The following is a 21868-nucleotide window of genomic DNA, read 5'->3' on the forward strand; positions in this document are numbered from 1 at the left end:
CTTTCAGGTCTGCCAGGCAGTCGCCTTCAGTGCTGGAGACACAGAGAAGTGGAATCTCACGCCGGTTAAAGCTGCAGACCTGATGTGCTGTAGGGGAGAGAGTTGCAGACTCAGAGCCCAAGGGTAGTGGCACGCTCACGGTGGACCTCAGCTCTCAGTCTCTCCATCTGTAAAATGGGGACAGCAACGTCTCCTTCCTGGAGCTGTTATAAAGAGCCTAAAGAGAATGGGTGTTTTGTGAGACTCGTGTGCGCCTGAGCTTTTCCACACACGCTCACGCGCTCTCTCCTTCCGTCCTCAGGGAGATCCTGTGTCAGCTCCGTTTTCACAGAGGAGGAGATGGATGTTCAGAGAAGTTGAGTGACTTGGCCAGGGACATGCACACAGATGGGAGGATGCAGAACTAGGGTTTATTTATTTATTTATTTATTTATTTATTTAAAGATTTTATTTATTTGACAGAGAGACACAGCAAGAGAGGGAACACAAGCAGGGGGAGTGGGAGAGGGAGAAGCAGGCTTCCTGCCGAGCAGGGAGCCCGATGTGGGGCTCTATCCCAGAACCTTGGGATCATGACCTGAGCCGAAGGCAGACACTTAACGACTGAGCCACCCAGGTGTGCCCCAGGGTTTATTTATTTTTATTTTTTAAAGATTTTATTTATTTATTTGAGAGAGAGAGTGAGAGAGAGCTCGTGAGCAGAGGCAGAGGGAGAAGCAGGCTCCCCGCTGAGCTGGGAGCCCGATGCAGGACTCCATCCCAGGACCCCGGGATCATGACCCGAGCTGAAGGCATCCGCTTAACTGACTGAGCCACCCAGGGGCCCCAGAGCCAGGGTTGATACCAGGGTTTATATCTGGGTCTGGCTCCCCTAAGCCCCCTTTCCGCGATCCCAGGTTGGACAGTCATGTATGAATGGAACTGAAGTAGGGGAGGGTTGGAGTTTCGGTGTGGCCCCGAGAACGGAACAGGAGCAAGCCAGCCGTCTTTTGCAGTCGGGGTTTTGAGCAAGCCGCCTGTTGAGCTTGAGCATCTTTGTCCACTTTTCCCCAGGCTGTGTGACCGAGATTCCTGACGAGAGAGACTGAGAAGAGAGGAAGGAGGGGCGGGCTCCTGGCAAGGCATCCGCTCCTGAACTGAGTCCTGCAAAAGGTCCGTGGGAGAGAGGGTGTGACGGAGGTGAGGGGCGGCCGGGGGAGGGGGGGACCCAGGGTGGGTGGCATCGGGAGGCAGGGTCCTGGGTGGAAGGGATGAGCCAGTGTCCACTTTCCATGGGGACCATTTCCACAGCAGAAGCAGGCATCTGAGACACGCTGCACTCCCTGCGAGTTCACAGCACCAGAGATCCTTGGCTTTCTCGTCTCCTCATGCCCTCGAGCCCCCACTGTCCTGAGCCCCCGTTTCCTTACCTCACCCCAGATGGAGAAGGAAGAGGACACGACCCGGGAGCTGCTGCTGCCCAACTGGCAGGGCAGCGGCTCCCACGGGCTGACCATCGCCCAGAGGGACGATGGCGTCTTTGTGCAGGAGGTGATGCAGAACTCCCCTGCGGCCCGCACTGGGGTGGTCAGAGAGGGTGAGTCACCTCAGAGTGCGGGCTGGGTGCCGGGCTGGGCTGGCTGAGGGCGGCGGAGGGAAGGCCACAGGGGCCGTGGAGGGGCCAGTCCCGGTGACATCAGGATGGTCGGTACCCAAGTCCTGCCCTCCCCTCCCCTGCCCACTCTGTGTCCCTCGATCCACACAGTCCTCGGGGAAAGTGGTTATATAGGGGGGTGGAGACATTGTCCTTAGTGCCCACTTCACTACCCACAAGCTCTGCCACTTCGGGCGCATCGGTGGGCCTCCCTAAGCCTTCCTTTCCTCATCTGTGCAACGGGTATTACCGCACCTGCCCTGTAGGGTGGTCATGACACGCATGGAATGCAAGTCACTTCGAGGGTCCAGCATGCGGTGGTTGTGTGCTGTTTTCCCAAGACCCCGTGGGTCTCACCTGCTTCTTGCTCCGCCCTGCTCAGGGGACCAGATTGTGGGTGCCACCATCTACTTTGACAACCTGCAGTCAGGCGAGGTGACCCAGCTGCTGAACACCATGGGGCACCACACCGTGGGCCTGAAGCTGCATCGCAAGGGGGACCGCTCCCCTGAGCCTGGCCAGACGTGGGCCCACGAAATCTTCAGCTCCCGAAGCTCCGAGGTGGTTCTGGTGAGTGCCTGACTGGCCTGTCTGTGCCCTGAGCTCCCTGTAGCCACACTGACCTGCTGGCCACTTCCTGAGCCTTGTGTCTGCCTCCTGGGCCTCTCTGTAGCTCCTTCTCCTGCTTTCTCCCCTGTGCACTCTGTTAAGTCAGACCGTGTGTTCCTATTTGTGTGTGGCGTGTGGCTGATGTTGCCCCTGAAAGTCTTCCATCAGTCTCTCCAGAGTGCCGCAGCGTAGGGACCCACTCACGCTGTCTGGCCCTAGATGCCAGGAGGAAGCTCAGCTGCTTGGCAAGGAATCTTCAGACTAGTCTCACAGGTGCCCTGCTCTGCCTCCCAGACACCGTTTTTATCCTTCCAGAGGCCTGGACTCATCTGTGAGTCAGAGGCTGGGCAGCAAAGTGCCTGGGGGACATTTCTTTGCTCCTTCTGATGGCTTGTTTATTTAACAAATAATGGGTCCTCAAAGTGAAAGTGTTAACCCAAGCACGGCAGAGTCTCAACAAATGCTTTCCGAGGGCTCCCCATTAAACAAGCCAGTGAGTTGAGAATTGAGAGCCCAAGGGTCAAATCCACGCAGAGCTGGGAGGCATCCCTGGGACTTGACAGGACGAGTGGAATCTAGAATTGATTGTAAATCCTTCTTCCAGACCACGCAAGGCAGGAGTCAACCCCACATCTCTCCCCCATGGCTTTTGCTTCCCAGAGTTTCCCCAAATAATTTGTTTTCCTCCTGTGATGTGGCTGTCAGCCCCTTTCTTCCCCCCTCCGTGGTCCGCCCCAGGAGGCTCCGTGGGCCTCCGTTCTGGTCCCAGCTGCTTTGGGAAACAGGCAACCATGCTGGCAGCTGGGCTGTGGCCGGGCGTCTGTGGCTCAGGCAGACCCTGCTACAGCCTCGGCTGGCCGTGTCTTTCTGCAGAGCGGGGATGATGAGGACTACCAGCGCATCTACACCACGAAGATCAAGCCTCGGCTGAGGTCAGAGGATGGACTAGAAGGGGATCCTGGGGAGACCCAGAGCCGCACCATCACGGTGACTAGAAGGGTCACGGCCTACACTGTCGATGTGACAGGCCGCGAAGGAGCCAGGGAGATCGATATCAGCAGCCCAGAGTTCAAGATCAAGATTCCACGGCATGAACTGACGGAAATCTCCACTGTGGATGTGGACACCCACTCTGGCCAGACAGTGATCAGACTGCCCTCGGGCCCGGGGGCAGTGTCTCCTACCACAGGCTCAGTTGTGGACATCCGAGCGGGGTCCGTTTCCGCTTCAGGACTAGAGCTCCAAGGTGCTGGCCACTCGAAGCTCCAGGTCACCGTGCCTGGGATAAAGGTGGGGAGCCCAGGTGTCAATGTCAGTGCAAAAGGCTTGAACTTGGGTGGCAAAAGAGGGGTCCAAGTTCCAGGAGTGGACATTTCGTCTTCTCTTGGGGGTGGGGCAGTGGAGGTGCAGGACCCGTCTCTGGAGAGTGGCAGTAATGGGAAAATTAAAATTCCCACTATGAAGGTGCCAAAATTCAGTGTCTCAACAGCACCTGAGGTCCAGGCACCCGTGGCAGGGCTGAGCGTTTCTGTACCTGAATTCTCTGTGGAGCACAAGGGTGGCAAGCCAGGCCTGACCATTGGCGGGAACATCCAGACCCCTCAGCTAGAAGTCAGTGCTCCTTCTGCCAATATTGAGGGGTACGAGGGGAAGCTGAAGGGCCCCCAGATCACTGGGCCATCCCTTGAGAGTAACCTAGGCCTGAAAGGTGCCAAGCCACAGGGGAGCATAGGGGTGGACATCTCAGGGCCCCAAATCGAGGGCACTCTCAGCGGCTCCAGTGTGGAAGTTCAAGCCCCTGACATTGATATTCATGGTCCTGGGGGCAAACTGAGTATGCCCAAGGTGAAAGTTCCCAAATTCTCTGTATCAGGTTCTAAGGGAGGGGGAGCTGGCATTGATGTGGCACTGCCCACAGGTGAAGTGACTCTTCCTGGGATGTCTGGGGACGTCAGCCTGCCTGAAGTTGCTGCTGGGGGGCTGGAAGGGAAGGTGAAGGGTACGAAAGTCAAGACTCCTGAAATGAGCATACAGAAACCTAAAATCTCCATGCAGGATGTGGATCTGAGCCTTGGATCCCCTAAACTGAAGGGAGATATTAAGGTTTCAGTGCCTGGGGTGCAAGGTGATGTTAAAGGCCCTCAAGTGGCAGTTAAGGGCTCCAAAGTGGACATAGAGACACCTAGCCTTGAGGGGACCCTGACGGGACCCACGCTTAGTAGTCCTTCTGGGAAAACAGGAACGTGCAGGATCTCTATGACAGATGTAGATCTCAATGTGGCTGCACCTAAAGTGAAAGGGGGTGTAGATGTCATACTCCCCAAAGTAGAAGGGAAAGCCAAAGTCCCTGAAGTGGATGTCAAAGACCCCAAAGTGGATGTCAGTGCCCCAGGTGTGGAAGTTCATGGCCCAGAATGGAACCTGAAAATGCCCAAGTTCAGCCCTCCAGGAGTTGAAGGGGAAGGCCCAGATGTAGATGTGAAACTACCCAAAGATGTCAGTATTTTGGGGCCCAAGGTCAATGTGGAGGCCCCAAATGTCAACATAGGGGGTCTGGGAGGCAAACTTAAAGGCCCTGACATTAAGCTGCCTGAAGTGAGTGTCAAGACACCAAAGATCTCCATACCTGATGTCGATTTGCATGTTAAAGGCACAAAGGTAAAAGGAGAGTATGATGTAACAGTCCCAAAACTTGAAGGGGAACTGAAAGGCCCCAAAGTGGACCTTGATGCCCCAGATGTGGATGTTCAGGGCCCAGACTGGCATCTGAAGATGCCCAAGATGAAAATGCCCAAAATCAGTGTGCCAGGGTTCAAAGCAGAGGGCCCAGAAGTGGATGTGAACCTGCCCAAGGCTGATGTGGACATTTCTGGGCACAAGGTGGATGTTAGTGCTCCAGATGTGAGCATTGAGGGACCAGAAGGGAAATTGAAAGGACCTAAGTTTAAGATACCTGAGATGAATATCAAAGCCCCGAAGATCTCCATGCCAGATGTGGACTTACATTTGAAAGGCCCTAAAGTAAAAGGAGAATACGATGTCACAGTGCCTAAAGTGGAAGGTGAGATTAAAGTTCCTGATGTTGAACTTAAAAGTGCCAAAGTGGATATCGATGTTCCAGATGTGGATGTTCACGGCCCAGACTGGCACCTGAAGATGCCCAGAATGAAAATGCCCAAGTTCAGCATGCCAGGCTTCAAAGCAGAGGGCCCAGAAGTGGATGTGAACCTGCCCAAGACTGACATTGACATCTCGGGACCCACGGTGGACGTTGAAGTTCCAGATGTGAACATCGAAGGACCTGAAGGAAAGCTGAAGGGTCCCAAGTTTAAGATGCCTGAGATGAATATCAAGGCCCCTAAGATCTCTATGCCTGATGTGGATTTGCATATGAAAGGTCCCAAGGTAAAGGGAGAATATGATGTTACGCTGCCAAAGATGGAAGGGGACCTCAAAGGGCCAAAAGTAGATGTCAGTGCCCCAGATGTTGAAGTTCATGGTCCTGAATGGAACCTAAAGATGCCCAAGATGAAAATGCCCAAATTTACCATGCCCAGCCTCAAAGGGGAGGGCCCAGAAGTGGATGTGAGCCTGCCCAAGGCTGATGTGGACATTTCTGCACCCAAGGTAGATATTGGTGCTCCAGATTTGAGCCTTGAAGGACCAGAAGGAAAGTTGAAAGGCCCCAAGTTTAAGATGCCTGAGATGCACTTCAAGGCTCCTAAGATGACTCTGCCAGATGTTGATTTGGATCTTAAAGGACCCAAAATGAAAGGCAATCTAGATATGTCAGTACCAAAAATAGAAGGTGAGATGAAAGTTCCAGATGTGGACATCAAAGGACCCAAGGTAGACATTAAAGCACCAGATGTGGAAGTCCAAGGTGCAGACTGGAGCCTGAAAATGCCCAAGATGAAAATGCCTAAGTTCAGCATGCCCGGCTTGAAAGGTGAGGGCCCAGATGTGGATGTGAACCTGCCCAAGGCTGACGCTGACATCTCTGGACCCAAAGTTGACATTGAAGCCCCAGATGTGAGCCTTGAAGGTCCAGAAGGGAAGCTGAAGGGCCCCAAGTTTAAGATGCCTGAGATGCACTTCAAGACCCCCAAGATCTCCATGCCTGACGTGGACTTACACTTGAAAGGTCCTAAGGTGAAGGGGGATGTGGACGTGTCGGTGCCCAAGATAGAAGGTGAAATGAAAGTGCCAGATGTGGACATCAAAGGACCCAAAGTGGATGTCGATGTCCCAGATGTGGACATTCACGGCCCAGACTGGAACTTGAAAATGCCCAAGATGAAAATGCCCAAATTTAGCATGCCTGGCTTCAAAGGTGAGGGCCCGGGAGTGGATGTGAATGTGCCCGAGGCTGACATTGACATCTCTGGACCCACAGTGGACATTGAAGCCCCAGATGTCAACATTGAAGGACCGGAAGGAAAGCTGAAAGGCCCCAAGTTTAAGATGCCTGAGATGCACTTCAAGGCTCCCAAGATCTCCATGCCTGATGTGAACTTGAATCTTAAGGGGCCAAAACTAAAGGGAGATGTGGATGTGTCTGTGCCTGATGTAGAAGGTGAAATAAAAGTGCCAGATGTGGACATTAAAGGGCCCAAAGTTGACATCAGTGCTCCAGATGTGGATGTTCATGGCCCAGATTGGCACCTAAAGATGCCCAAGGTGAAAATGCCCAAGTTCAGCATGCCTGGCTTCAAAGGTGAGGGCCCAGAAGTCGATGTGAACTTGCCCAAGGCCAACATTGATGTCTCAGGGCCCAAGGTGGATGTTGAAGTTCCAGATGTGAATATCCATGGTCCCGATGCAAAAGTAAAAGGTCCTAAATTTAAGATGCCAGAAATGAATATAAAGCCTCAGAAGATATCCATGCCAGATGTTGGTTTGCATTTGAAAGGTCCTAAAATGAAAGGAGATTATGATGTTACAATTCCAAAAGTAGAAGGAGAGATAAAAGCTCCTGATGTTGACATCAAAGGTCCCAAAGTGGACATTAATGCACCAGATGTAGGAGTTCATGGCCCAGACTGGCATCTAAAGATGCCCAAAGTGAAAATGCCCAAGTTCAGCATGCCAGGCTTCAAAGGAGAGGGCCCAGAAGTGGATGTAAACCTGCCAAAGGCTGACATTGATGTCTCAGGACCCAAGGTGGACATTGATGTTCCAGATGTGAATATTGAAGGTCCAGAGGGGAAACTAAAGGGTCCCAAGTTCAAGATGCCAAGCATGAATATACAGACGCACAAAATCTCTATGCCTGATGTTGGACTTAATCTAAAAGCCCCTAAGCTGAAAACTGATGTAGATGTTTCCCTGCCCAAAGTGGAAGGAGACTTGAAAGGTCCTGAAATTGACATGAAGGCCCCGAAGATGGATGTGGATGTTGGTGATATTGATACTGAAGGTCCAGAAGGGAAGCTGAAAGGTCCTAAGTTTAAGATGCCAGACATGCACTTCAAGACTCCCAAGCTCTCCATGCCTGATGTGGACTTACACTTGAAAGGCCCCAAAGTCAAAGGGGATGCAGATGTGTCTATGCCGAAGATAGAAGGTGAAATGAAAGTGCCAGATGTGGACATCAAAGGGCCCAAAGTAGACATCGATGTCCCAGATGTGGATGTTCATGGCCCAGACTGGCACCTGAAGATGCCCAAGGTGAAAATGCCCAAGTTCAGTATGCCTGGCTTCAAAGGTGAGGGCCCAGAAGTGGATGTGAACCTGCCCAAGGCTGACATTAATGTGTCTGGCCCCAAAGTGGACATTGATGCTCCTGATTTGGATATAGAGGGGCCAGAAGGAAAATTAAAGGGCTCTAAATTTAAGATGCCTAAGTTGAATATCAAAGCTCCTAAGATATCCATGCCAGATGTGGACTTGAATTTGAAGGGACCCAAAGTGAAAGGAGAAATTGATGCTTCTGTGCCTGAGCTAGAAGGTGATCTCAGAGGTCCACAAGTTGATATCAAAGGTCCCAGTGTGGATGTGGAGATGCCTGATGTTGATCTGGAATGTCCTGATGCAAAGTTGAAAGGCCCTAAATTTAAGATGCCTGAGATGCACTTCAAGACCCCCAAGATCTCCATGCCTGACGTGGACTTACACTTGAAAGGTCCTAAGGTGAAGGGGGATGTGGACGTGTCGGTGCCCAAGATAGAAGGTGAAATGAAAGTGCCAGATGTGGACATCAAAGGACCCAAAGTGGATGTCGATGTTCCAGATGTGGACATTCACGGCCCAGACTGGAACTTGAAAATGCCCAAGATGAAAATGCCCAAATTTAGCATGCCTGGCTTCAAAGGTGAGGGCCCGGGAGTGGATGTGAATGTGCCCGAGGCTGACATTGACATCTCTGGACCCACAGTGGACATTGAAGCCCCAGATGTCAACATTGAAGGACCGGAAGGAAAGCTGAAAGGCCCCAAGTTTAAGATGCCTGAGATGCATTTCAAGGCTCCCAAGATCTCCATGCCTGATGTGAACTTGAATCTTAAGGGGCCAAAACTAAAGGGAGATGTGGATGTGTCTGTGCCAAAATTGGAAGGAGATTTGAAAGGGCCCAGTGTGGACGTGGAGATGCCTGACGTTGATCTGGAATGTCCTGATGCAAAGCTGAAAGGCCCTAAGTTTAAGATGCCAGACATGCACTTCAAGACCCCCAAGATCTCCATGCCTGATGTGGACTTACACTTGAAAGGCCCCAAAGTGAAAGGGGATGTGGATGTGTCTGTGCCCAAGATAGAAGGTGAAATGAAAGTGCCAGATGTGGACATTAAAGGCCCCAAAATAGACATTGATGCCCCAGATGTGGATGTTCATGGCCCAGACTGGCACCTGAAGATGCCCAAGGTGAAAATGCCCAAGTTCAGTATGCCTGGCTTCAAAGGAGAGGGACCAGATGTGGATGTGAACCTACCCAAGGCTGACATTGACATCTCTGGACCCAAGGTGGACATTGAAGCCCCGGATATGAACATTGAGGGTCCAGAAGGTAAACTGAAAGGTCCGAAGTTCAAGATGCCTGAAATGCACTTTCATGCGCCTAAGATCTCCATGCCTGATGTTGATTTCAACTTAAAAGGGCCTAAAATCAAAGGAGACTTTGATGTTTCTGCCCCAAAGCCGGAGGGAGAGTTAAAGGGTCCAGAAGTGGATGTCAGAGGTCCCAAATTGGATGTTGACATGCCAGACATAGCTGTGGAAGGTCCAGATGGCAAATGGAAAAGTCCTAAATTTAAGATGCCAGACATGCACTTTAAAGCTCCCAAAATATCCATGCCAGACATTGATCTACACTTAAAAAGTCCCAAGATAAAGGGAGAGGTGGATGTTGATGTTCCCAAACTGCAAGGTGACCTCAAAGGGCCAGACCTCAAAGATGACATCAGTGGGCCAGATATCAACATCGAAGGACCAGAGGGCAAATTGAAAGGTCCCAAGTTCAAGATGCCTGACATGCATTTCAAAGCCCCAAATATTTCTATGCCTGATGTGGACCTAAATTTGAAAGGACCAAAAATCAAGGGGGATGTTGATGTGTCTGTGCCTGAGGTAGAAGGTAAAATTAAAGTACCAGATGTGAACATCAAGGGCCCCAAAGTAGACATAAATGCTCCTGATGTTCATGGCCCAGACTGGCACCTGAAAATGCCCAAAATGAAAATGCCCAAGTTCAGCATGCCTGGTTTCAAAGCAGAGGGTCCAGAGGTAGACGTGAATCTTCCCAAGGCTGACACTGATGTCTCAGGACCCAAAGTTGACATTGAAGCCCCAGATATGAGCATCGAGGGTCCAGAGGGAAAAATCAAGGGGCCTAAATTTAAGATGCCAGAAATGAACATCAAAACTCCCAAGATCTCCATGCCAGATGTAGATTTACACTTGAAAAGTCCTAAGGTCAAAGGTGATGTGGACATTTCCCTGCCTAAGGTGGAAGGTGACCTGAAGGCCCCCAAAGGGGACATTGATGTCCCAGATGTTGATGCTCAGGGCCCAGACTGGCACCTGAAAATGCCCAAGATGAAAATGCCCAAGTTCAGCATGCCAGGCTTCAAAGGAGAGGGCCCAGAAGTGGACGTGAACCTGCCCAAGGCTGACATTGACATCTCAGGACCCAAGGTGGACATTGAAGGCCCTGATGTTAACATTGAGGGTCCTGAGGGAAAGTTGAAAGGTCCTAAGTTCAAGATGCCTGAGATGAACATCAAAGCCCCCAAGATCTCCATGCCTGACTTTGATTTGCACCTGAAAGGCCCCAAGGTAAAGGGTGATGTGGATGTGTCTCTGCCCAAAGTGGAAGGTGACCTAAAGGCCCCTGAAGTTGACATCGAGGGCCCCAAGGTGGATGTTGATGTCCCAGATGTGGATGTCCGTGGCCCAGACTGGCACCTGAAGATGCCCAAGATGAAAATGCCCAAGTTCGGCATGCCTGGCTTCAAAGGAGAGGGCCCAGAAGTGGACGTGAACCTGCCCAAAGCTGACATTGATGTCTCAGGACCCAAGGTGGACATTGAAGGCCCTGATGTTAACATTGAGGGTCCTGAGGGAAAGTTGAAAGGTCCTAAGTTCAAGATGCCTGAGATGAACATCAAAGCCCCCAAGATCTCCATGCCTGACTTTGATTTGCACCTGAAAGGTCCCAAGGTAAAGGGTGATGTGGATGTGTCTCTGCCCAAAGTGGAAGGTGACCTAAAGGCCCCTGAAGTTGACATCAAAATCCCCAAGGTGGACGTTGATGTCCCAGATGTGGATGTTCATGGCCCAGACTGGCACCTGAAGATGCCCAAGATGAAAATGCCCAAGTTCAGCATGCCTGGCTTCAAAGGAGAGGGCCCAGAAGTGGATGTGAACCTGCCCAAGGCTGACATAGATGTGTCAGGACCCAAAGTGGATGTTGAATGTCCTGATGTGAATATTGAAGGACCTGAAGGAAAGTGGAAAAGTCCAAAGTTTAAGATGCCTGAAATGCATTTGAAGACCCCAAAGATATCTATGCCAGATATTGATCTTAATCTAACAGGTCCAAAAATAAAAGGAGATGTGGATGTCACAGGTCCCAAGCTAGAGGGAGACCTGAAAGGCCCTGAAGTCGACCTCAGAGGCCCCAAAGTGGACATTGATGTCCCAGATGTTGATGCTCAGGGCCCAGACTGGCACCTGAAAATGCCCAAGATGAAAATGCCCAAGTTCAGCATGCCAGGCTTCAAAGGAGAAGGCCCAGAAGTGGACGTGAACCTGCCCAAGGCTGACATTGATGTGACTGGACCTAAGGTGGACATTGAAGGCCCTGATGTTAACATTGAGGGTCCTGAGGGAAAGTTGAAAGGTCCTAAGTTCAAGATGCCTGAGATGAACATCAAAGCCCCCAAGATCTCCATGCCTGACTTTGATTTGCACCTGAAAGGCCCCAAGGTAAAGGGTGATGTGGATGTGTCTCTGCCCAAAGTGGAAGGTGACCTAAAGGCCCCTGAAGTTGACATCGAGGGCCCCAAGGTGGATGTTGATGTCCCAGATGTGGATGTCCATGGCCCAGACTGGCACCTGAAGATGCCCAAGATGAAAATGCCCAAGTTCGGCATGCCTGGCTTCAAAGGAGAGGGCCCAGAAGTGGATGTGAACCTACCCAAGGCTGATTTTGATGTCTCAGGACCCAAGGTGGACATTGAAGGCCCTGATGTTAACATTGAGGGTCCTGAGGGAAAGTTGAAAGGTCCTAAGTTCAAGATGCCTGAGATGAACATCAAAGCCCCCAAGATCTCCATGCCAGACATTGATCTTAACCTGAAGGGCCCCAAACTGAAGGGTGATGTGGATGTGTCTTTACCAAAAGTGGAAGGTGAGATTAAAGTTCCTGAAGTTGACATCAAGGGCCCCAAAGTGGATGTTGATGTTCCAGATGTGGATGTTCATGGCCCAGATTGGCACCTGAAGATGCCCAAGATAAAAATGCCCAAGATCAGCATGCCTGGCTTCAAAGGAGAGGGCCCAGAAGTGGATGTGAACCTGCCCAAGGCTGACATTGATGTCTCAGGACCCAAGGTGGACATTGATGTTCCAGATGTGAATATTGAAGGTCCAGATGCAAAACTGAAGGGCCCCAAGTTCAAGATGCCAGAGATGAACATCAAAGCTCCGAAGATATCCATGCCAGATTTGGACCTTAACCTTAAAGGCCCTAAGATGAAAGGAGAGGTGGATGTTTCCCTTCCAAATGTAGAAGGTGATGTGAAAGGGCCTACTCTTGACATCAAGGGTCCAAAGATAGATGTAGATGCTCCAGATATTGACATTCATGGCCCTGAAGGCAAATTGAAAGGTCCCAAACTGAAGATGCCAGACATGCATGTAAACATGCCCAAGATCTCCATGCCAGAAATTGACCTGAATTTGAAAGGGACAAAACTTAAAGGAGATGTTGATGTTTCTGGGCCCAAATTGGAAGGTGACATTAAAGCTCCCAAGTTGGATGTAAAGGGTCCAGAAGTGGACATTTCTGGTCCTAAGGTCAATCTTGAAGGCAAGTCAAAGAAATCACGTTTTAAGCTTCCTAAATTTAACTTTTCAGGCTCCAAAGTTCCGACACCTGAGGTGGATGTCAAAGTTAAAAAGCCAGATATTGATGTGACAGGTCCAAAAGTTGATATTAATGCTCCTGATGTTGAGGTTCAAGGGAAAGTGAAAGGATCCAAGTTCAAAATGCCTTTCCTGAGTATTTCATCTCCTAAAGTTTCTATGCCTGATGTGGAGTTAAATCTGAAAGGTCCTAAAGTTAAAGGAGACTTAGATGTTACAGCTCCTAATTTAGAAGGTGACTTTAAAGGACCCAAAGTAGATATTAAAGGACCAGAAGTTCATCTTGATGCACCTGATGTGGATGTTCATGGTCCAGATTGGAATTTGAAAATGCCCAAAATGAAAATGCCCAAGTTTGGTGTGCCCGGCTTAAAAGCGGAAGGGCCGGAAATGGCTGTGGATCTGCCAAAAGGAGATATCAACATAGAGGGCCCCAGAGTGGACATTGAGGGTCCAGAAATCAATGTGGAAGGTGCAGAAGGAGGCTTAAAAGGTCCCAAACTCAAGATGCCTGACATGAATATCAAAACTCCCAAGATCTCCATGCCTGACATTGATTTAGACCTGAAGGGCCCCAAGGTGAAAGGTGATATGGATGTTTCTCTGCCCAAAGTTGAAGGGGATCTGAAAGGGCCAGAGATTGATATCAAAGGGCCCAAAGTGGACATTGATGCCCCTGGTGTGGATGTTCATGGCCCAGACTGGCACCTGAAAATGCCCAAGATGAAAATGCCCAAGTTCAGCATGCCTGGCTTCAAAGGTGAAGGCCCAAATGTGGATGTTACCATCCCTAAAGCTGACATTGATATTTCTGGCCCCAAAGTGGACATTGATGCCCCAGATGTGAGTATTGAAGGTCCAGATGCAAAACTGAAGGGCCCCAAGTTCAAGATGCCTGAGATGAACATCAAAGCCCCCAAAATCTCCATGCCTGACCTTGATCTGAACTTGAAGGGCCCCCAAATAAAAGGTGATGTGGATATGTCTTTGCCAAAAGTAGAAGGTGACCTAAAGGGCCCTGAGGTGGACATAAAGGGCCCCAAAGTGGACATCGACACTCCTGATATTAACATTGAAGGCCCAGAGGGGAAACTGAAGGGGCCCAAATTCAAGATGCCAGAGATGCACCTAAAGACTCCTAAGATTTCCATGCCTGATACTGATTTAAACCTGAAGGGCCCCAAGGTGAAGGGCAATGTGGATGTTTCCCTTCCCAAGTTTGAAGGGGATCTGAAAGGCCCTGAAGTGGACCTCAAAGGTCCCAAAGTGGGCATTGATGCCCCTGATGTGGATGTTCATGGACCAGACTGGCACCTGAAGATGCCCAAGATGAAAATGCCCAAGTTCGGCATGCCTGGCTTCAAAGGAGAGGGCCCAGAAGTGGACGTAAACCTGCCCAAAGCTGACATTGATGTCTCAGGACCCAAGGTGGACATTGAAGGCCCTGATGTTAACATTGAGGGTCCTGAGGGAAAGTTGAAAGGTCCTAAGTTCAAGATGCCTGAGATGAACATCAAAGCCCCCAAGATCTCCATGCCTGACTTTGATCTGCACCTGAAAGGCCCCAAGGTAAAGGGTGATGTGGATGTTTCCCTGCCTAAAGTGGAAGGTGACCTAAAAGGCCCTGAAGTTGACATCAAGGGCCCCAAGGTGGAAGTTGATGTCCCAGATGTGGATGTCCATGGCCCAGACTGGCACCTGAAAATGCCCAAAATAAAAATGCCCAAGATCAGCATGCCTGGCTTCAAAGGAGAGGGCCCAGAAGTGGACGTGAACCTGCCCAAAGCTGACATTGATGTCTCAGGACCCAAGGTGGACATTGATGTTCCAGATGTGAATATCGAAGGTCCAGATGCAAAACTGAAGGGCCCCAAGTTCAAGATGCCTGAGATGAACATCAAAGCCCCCAAGATCTCCATGCCTGACTTTGATTTGCACCTGAAAGGTCCTAAGATGAAAGGAGATGTGGATGTTTCTCTGCCTAAGGTGGAAGGTGACCTAAAGGCCCCTGAAGTTGACATCAAAGGGCCCAAAGTGGACATTGATGTCCCCGATGTGGACGTTCATGGTCCAGACTGGCACCTGAAGATGCCCAAGGTGAAAATGCCCAAGTTCAGCATGCCTGGCTTCAAAAGCGAGGGCCCTGATGTGGATGTGAACCTGCCCAAAGCTGACATTGACATCTCAGGACCCAAGGTGGACATAGACGCTCCTGATGTTGACATTCATGGCCCAGAAGGGAAACTGAAGGGTCCCAAGTTTAAAATGCCTGATCTGCACCTCAAGACACCCAAGATCTCCATGCCTGAAGTGGACCTGAATCTGAAGGGTCCCAAGGTAAAGGGTGATGTGGATGTGTCTCTGCCCGAAGTGGAAGGTGACCTAAAGGCCCCTGAAGTTGACATCAAGGGCCCCAGAGTGGACATTGACGTCCCAGATGTGGATGTTCATGGCCCAGACTGGCACCTGAAGATGCCCAAGGTGAAAATGCCCAAGTTCAGCATGCCTGGCTTCAAAGGAGAAGGCCCAGAAGTGGATGTGAACCTGCCCAAGGCTGACATTGATGTCTCAGGACCCAAGGTGGACATTGATGTTCCAGATGTGAATATTGAAGGTCCAGATGCAAAACTGAAGGGCCCCAAGTTCAAGATGCCAGAGATGAACATCAAAGCTCCTAAGATTTCCATGCCTGATATTGACTTTAACCTGAAAGGTCCCAAGGTAAAGGGTGATGTGGATGTGTCTTTGCCCAAAGTGGAAGGTGACCTCAAGGGCCCCGAAATTGACATCAGGGGGCCCAAAATGGACATTGATGCCCCTGATGTGGATGTTCATGGTCCAGATTGGCACCTGAAAATGCCCAAGGTGAAAATGCCCAAGTTCAGCATGCCTGGCTTCAAAGGAGAGGGCCCAGAAGTGGATGTGAACCTGCCAAAGGCTGACATTGATATTTCTGGCCCCAAAGTGGACATTGATGCCCCAGATATGAATATTGAAGGTCCAGATGCAAAATTGAAGGGCCCCAAGTTCAAAATGCCAGAGATGAACATCAAAGCTCCCCAAATCTCCATGCCTGACCTTGACTTTAACCTGAAGGGCCCCAAAGTGAAGGGTGATGTGGATGTTTCTTTGCCCAAGGTGGAAGGTGACCTCAAGGGCCCTGAAATTGACATCAAGGGCCCCAAATTGGACGTCGACACTCCTGATATCAATATTGAAGGTCCAGAAGGAAAATTGAAGGGCCCCAAATTTAAGATGCCAGAGATGCATATTAAAGCCCCCAAGATCTCCATGCCTGACTTTGATTTAAATTTGAAAGGACCAAAAGTAAAGGGTGATGTGGACCTTTCATTACCTAAGGTGGAAGGTGATCTAAAAGGGCCAGAGGTGGACATTGAAGGTCCTGAAGGGAAACTCAAAGGTCCCAAATTTAAGATGCCTGATGTCCATTTCAAAACCCCACAAATCTCCATGAGCGACATTGATTTGAACTTGAAAGGACCTAAGATAAAGGGAGATTTGGATATTTCCATTCCTAAACTGGAAGGAGATCTGAAAGGCCCCAAAGTGGATGTTAAAGGGCCTAATCTGGACATAGACATGCCTGATGTTGACATTCATGGCCCAGAAGGGAAACTGAAGGGTCCCAAGTTTAAAATGCCTGACCTGCACCTCAAGACACCCAAGATCCCTATGCCTGAAGTGGACCTGAATCTGAAGGGTCCCAAGGTAAAGGGTGATGTGGATGTGTCTCTGCCCAAAGTGGAAGGTGACCTAAAGGCCCCAGAAGTTGACATCAAGGGCCCCAGAGTGGACATCGACGTCCCAGATGTGGATGTTCATGGCCCAGACTGGCACCTGAAGATGCCCAAGGTGAAAATGCCCAAGTTCAGCATGCCTGGCTTCAAAGGAGAGGGCCCAGAAGTGGATGTGAACCTACCCAAGGCTGACATTGATGTCTCAGGACCCAAGGTGGACATTGATGTTCCAGATATGAATATTGAAGGTCCAGATGCAAAACTGAAGGGCCCCAAGTTCAAGATGCCAGAGATGAACATCAAAGCTCCTAAGATTTCCATGCCTGATATTGACTTTAACCTGAAAGGTCCCAAGGTAAAGGGTGATGTGGATGTGTCTTTGCCTAAAGTGGAAGGTGACCTCAAGGGCCCCGAAATTGACATCAGGGGGCCCAAAATGGACATTGATGCCCCTGATGTGGATGTTCATGGTCCAGATTGGCACCTGAAAATGCCCAAGGTGAAAATGCCCAAGTTCAGCATGCCTGGCTTCAAAGGTGAGGGCCCAGAAGTGGATGTGAACCTGCCAAAGGCTGACATTGATATTTCTGGCCCCAAAGTGGACATTGATGCCCCGGATGTGACTATTGAAGGTCCAGACGCGAAATTGAAGGGTCCCAAGTTCAAGATGCCAGAGATAAACATCAAAGCTCCCAAAATCTCCATGCCTGATGTTGACCTGGATTTGAAAGGATCCAAAGTCAAAGGAGATTTTGATGTGTCCGTCCCTAAGATTGAAGGTACTTTCAAAGGCCCAGAAGTAGACCTTAAAGGTTCAGGTCTGGATTTTGAAGGCCCGGATGCCAGGTTCAGTGGCCCAAATTTGAAGATGCCATCGCTGGATATATCTACCCCTAAAGTAACTGTTCCTGATGTTGATTTGCATTTCAAGGCACCCAAAATTGGGGTTTCTGGTCCCAAGTTGGAAGGTGCTGAACTGGACCTCAAAGGGCCCAAAGTTGATTTAGAAGCTCCAAGCTTAGATGTACACACAGAGAGCCCAGATATTAATATTGAGGGGCCAGACATTAAAATTCCCAAATTTAGGAAACCCAAGTTTGGTTTTGGGGCAAAAAGCCCTAAAGCTGACTTTAAGTCACCTTCCCTGGATGTGACCATTCCTGAGGCAGAGCTGAATGTTGAGACTCCTGAAATTAGTGTTGGTGGCAAGGGCAAGAAGAGTAAGTTTAAAATGCCAAGAATTCACATGAGTGGCCCTAAAATGAAGGCCAAAAAACAGGGATTTGACTTGAATGTTCCTGGGAACGAAATTGATGCCAGTCTTAAGCCTCCTGATGTAGATGTCAATGTTGCCGGGCCAGACGCCACACTTAAAGCTGATGTGAAATCCCCCAAAACCAAGAAACCTATGTTTGGGAAAATGTACTTTCCAGATGTAGAATTTGACATTAAATCACCTAAATTCAAAGCTGAGGCCCCCCTCCCTAGCCCCAAACTGGAGGGTGAAATCCAGGCACCTGATGTGGATATTTCTTCTCCTGGGATTCATGTGGAAGGTCCCGATATCAAGCTGAAGGCTCCCAAGATCAAGCTGCCCGGTATGGATGTCTCAGGGGGAAAAATAGAGGGTGACTTGAAAGGCCCCAGGGTGCAGGCGAACTTGGACGCACCTGACATCAACATTGAAGGCCCAGATGCTAAAGTCAAAGCCCCGTCGTTCGGCATTTCTGGCCCTCAGGTCTCCATCCCCGATGTGAACGTTAGCTTGAAAGGACCAAAGATAAAGGGTGATGTCCCCATTGTGGGACTGGAAGGACCAGACGTAGATCTGCAAGGTCCAGAATCAAAGATCAAATTCCCCAAGTTTTCAATGCCCAAGATCAGCGTCCCTGGTGTGAAGATGGAAGGGGTAGGAGCTGAGGTCCATGCCCAGCTGCCCTCTCTCGGAGGAGGCTTGAATGCACCTGATGTTAAGCTTGAAGGGCCGGATGTGTCTCTGAAAGGGCCAAGAGTAGACTTGCCTTCAGTGAACCTCTCTATGCCAAAAGCCTCTGGACCTGACCTTGACCTGAACTTGAAAGGACCAAGTTTGAAGGGAGACCTGGATGCCTCTGTTCCCGGTGTGAAGGTGCACTCCCCAGGGCTTGACCTCAGAGGTCAAGGTGGAAAGGTGAGGATGGAAGGAGACAGTGTGAAAGTGCCTGGGATCGACGCCACGCTAAACCTGGGCACCCCAGATGTGACCCTGAAGGGACCAAGCCTGCAGGGAGACCTGGCTGTCTCTGGTGACATCAAATGCCCTAAAGTATCAGTAGGTGCTCCTGATCTAAGCTTGGAGGCCCCTGAAGGTGGCATTAAACTTCCCCAAATGAAGCTGCCCCAGTTTGGCATCTCGACTTCAGGGTCCGACTTGGACATGAACGTCCAAGGGCCACAAGTGACTGGAGAACTACAGGCCCCAGGCATCGGTGTGAACCTCGGAGGCCTGAACCTGAAAGGGCCTCAGATCTCTGACCCTCAAATCTCAGCACCAGACATGGACCTGAACTTGGAAGGACCAAAAATAAAAGGGAGCCTCGGGGCCACTGGTGAAATGAAAGGCCCCACTGTTGGAGGAGGTCTTCCGGGCATCAGTGTTCAAGGCCTCGAAGGAAACGTCCAGATGCCTGGAATTAAGTCCTCTGGATATGGTGTGGAGCTGCCAGGCGTGAGTGTGAAACTCCCAACGGGGCAAATTTCTGGTCCCGCAATCAAAGGCGATCTGAAAGGTTCAGGAATAGGTTTCCATGGGGCTGCTCCCGACATTAACGTCAAGGGGCCTTCACTTAATGTGGCCTCTCCTGAGTCAGATTTCGGTGTCAGCTTGAAGGGCCCGAAAATCAAAGGAGGTGTGGATGTTTCAGGGGGTGTCAGCGCCCCAGCTGTCAGCCTGGGCGAAGGGAACGTGAGCGTCAAAGGACCCCAGGCCTCCTCCACTCTCAACTTGGATGCACCTAAGTTTGCTGGGGGACTTCATTTCTCAGGACCAAAGGTAGAAGGAGGTGTGAAAGGAGGCCAGGTTGGACTCCAGGGTCCTGGGCTGAGTATGTCTGGGTCTCCAGGTCACTTGGAAAGCAGATCTGGAAAAGTAACATTCCCCAAGATGAAGATCCCCAAATTCACCTTCTCTGGCCGTGAGCTGGTTGGCAGAGAAGTGGGGGTAGATATTAACTTCCCTAAAGCGGAGGCCACTGTCCAGGCTGGGGCCGGAGAGGGAGAGTGGGAAGAGTCTGACGTAAAACTTAAGAAGTCCAAAATCAAAATGCCCAAGTTCAATTTTTCCAAACCTAAAGGGAAAGGTGGTGTCACGGGCTCCCCGGAAGCAACCATTTCAGGGTCCAAAGGCGACCTGAAGAGCTCGAAGGCCAGCCTGGGTTCTCTGGAAGGAGACGCCGAGGCTGACACATCATCACCCAAAGGCAAATTCTCCTTATTTAAAAGTAAGAAGCCCCGGCACCGCTCCAATTCCTTCAGCGACGAACGGGAGCTCTCGGCGCCTTCCACCCCGACGGGGACTTTGGAGTTTGAAGGTGGGGAAGTGTCACTGGAAGGCGGGAAAGTCAAAGGGAAACACGGAAAGCTGAAATTTGGTACCTTTGGTGGATTGGGTTCAAAGAGCAAAGGTCATTATGAGGTGACTGGGAGCGATGACGAGACAGGCAAGTTACAGGGAAGTGGAGTGTCCTTGGCCTCTAAGAAGTCCCGACTGTCTTCTTCTTCCAGCAATGACAGTGGGTCTAAGGTTGGCATCCAGCTTCCCGAGGTGGAGTTGGTGGTTTCCAAGAAAGAGTAGCAGGCCTCTATGTGTGTGTACATATATGTATAAAAATACACCAGCCTTGGGTGTGTTTGTATATAAACTCCAGAGAGAAACACGCCGACAGCCTCAGCGTAATGCAGAGATCTGGCCTCTGCCTGTGCCAAGTGCTGAAAAAGCCAACCAGCCGCCTTAGTTCCCCCGGCCCGGAGCTTTACAGATACAGGAACTAAGGGTTCCAAGTTCGTCCAGCCCATGTGCAGAGCCAACAGTATTTGCCTTGAGATTACAGTTTTGTTTTGTTTTGTTTTTTTTGCATTGAATGCTGAGAGCTCCTGTTTACTAAGCAAGCTTTTGTGTTTATTATCCTCATTTTTACTGAACATTGTTAGTGTCGGGGTAATGGAAACCCACTTTTTCATTGTAATGACTTTGGGGGCTTTTGTTAGTAAGGGTGGGGTGGGGTAGAAGGCAGTAGAGGGGGCCAGACCTCCATTTCTCCTAAGATTGGATCTGTTCAAACAGGGAACACCCAGGGAGGGCCGAGAGGAGCCGCCAGGCAGGGCGCATGGGTGTCTTTAGGTCTCTTTAGCATTGCTTTTTTCCCCCAGGGGTGGCGGTCCTAGCCAGTTTGGTGTTCACGGTGAGACGGAATTAGAATCTGTTTGCAAATTGGCCGATGTCCCCCCAGCTCAACACGTTCTGTGCATTGTGGGAGAAATGTTTCCTTCATGGCCGCCACATTCCTGAGACTAGTTCTGATTTCTTTTAATAAATGTTACCGTGATTAAGAAAATTTCCCGCACTTTAATGGCAAATTAATTGAGAATGTAAGAAAATCGATGCTGTCAAAGGCAAATAAAGCTGTTTATTAACCCTGATGTCTTGTGTCTCTGCATTCTGTGTCTGTGAACCCAGCCCTGATAGTTGAGACTCAGTCCATCCAGTGGATTTGCGGGTTTCATTAATGGGTAATTGGGGGTGGGGCGGGCCGGGGGGGAGTCTTTGCGGCCTGATTCTCACGGTGAGGCTGGCTGCACCATTGCTGAGAAATCAAGAGAGGCTTGGCGGGGCGCCTGGGTGGCTCAGATGGTTAAGCGTCTGCCTTCGGCTCAGGTCATGATCCCAGGGTTCCGGAATCGAGCCCCGCATCGGGCTTCCTGCTCAGCGGGGAGCCTGCTTCTCCCTCTCTCTCTGCCTCTCTCCCTGCTCATGCTCTCTCTCTCTCTCTCTCTCGCCGTATCTCTGTGTCTCAAATGAATTAAAAAAAAAAAAAAAAGAGAGGCTTGGCACCCTGGCAGCCCGGGCCGCAGGACCCACCCACCAACTTTGCATCCTCCGATAGGAATACACAATTCAGAAATGGTTCTGAATGGGTCAGAGGATACAGATATGAATGGAAAACAAGACCTGCTGGAGTGGTAGAAAGAGCTCGATCTGGCTCTGAGTTACAGGCATGCCGTCTATTTCTGACTTGGCTGCGGGGTT

The 21868-nt window shown here is 50.4% G+C and overlaps 1 protein-coding gene across 11 annotated transcripts in view; it reads left to right on the plus strand.

Annotated features, from left to right (window-relative positions):
• AHNAK (AHNAK nucleoprotein) overlaps nt 1-21868 on the plus strand; it is a 92604-nt gene that overhangs the window by 9470 nt on the left and 61266 nt on the right. For 3 of the 11 annotated variants that reach the window (XM_064576308.1, XM_064576313.1, XM_064576314.1), the window contains exons 2-5: nt 1054-1152; nt 1420-1576; nt 2016-2203; nt 3116-21261. In XM_064576308.1, the coding sequence (XP_064432378.1) occupies nt 1420-1576; nt 2016-2203; nt 3116-20416 (17646 nt within the window). In that variant the 5' untranslated portion in view covers nt 1054-1152 and the 3' untranslated portion in view covers nt 20417-21261. Of the gene's footprint in view, nt 1-301; nt 356-479; nt 617-1053; nt 1180-1293; nt 1577-2015; nt 2204-3115; nt 21262-21868 lie in introns of those variants that run through there. The other 8 variants (XM_064576310.1, XM_064576317.1, XM_064576315.1 and 5 more) reach the window with 7 other exon arrangements.

Source organism: Mirounga angustirostris, unplaced genomic scaffold, assembly GCF_029215605.1.
Source record: "Mirounga angustirostris isolate CCGP_5_RB_7025 unplaced genomic scaffold, mMirAng1.0.hap1 SCAF_13, whole genome shotgun sequence".
Classification (NCBI taxonomy): Eukaryota; Metazoa; Chordata; class Mammalia; order Carnivora; family Phocidae; genus Mirounga; species Mirounga angustirostris.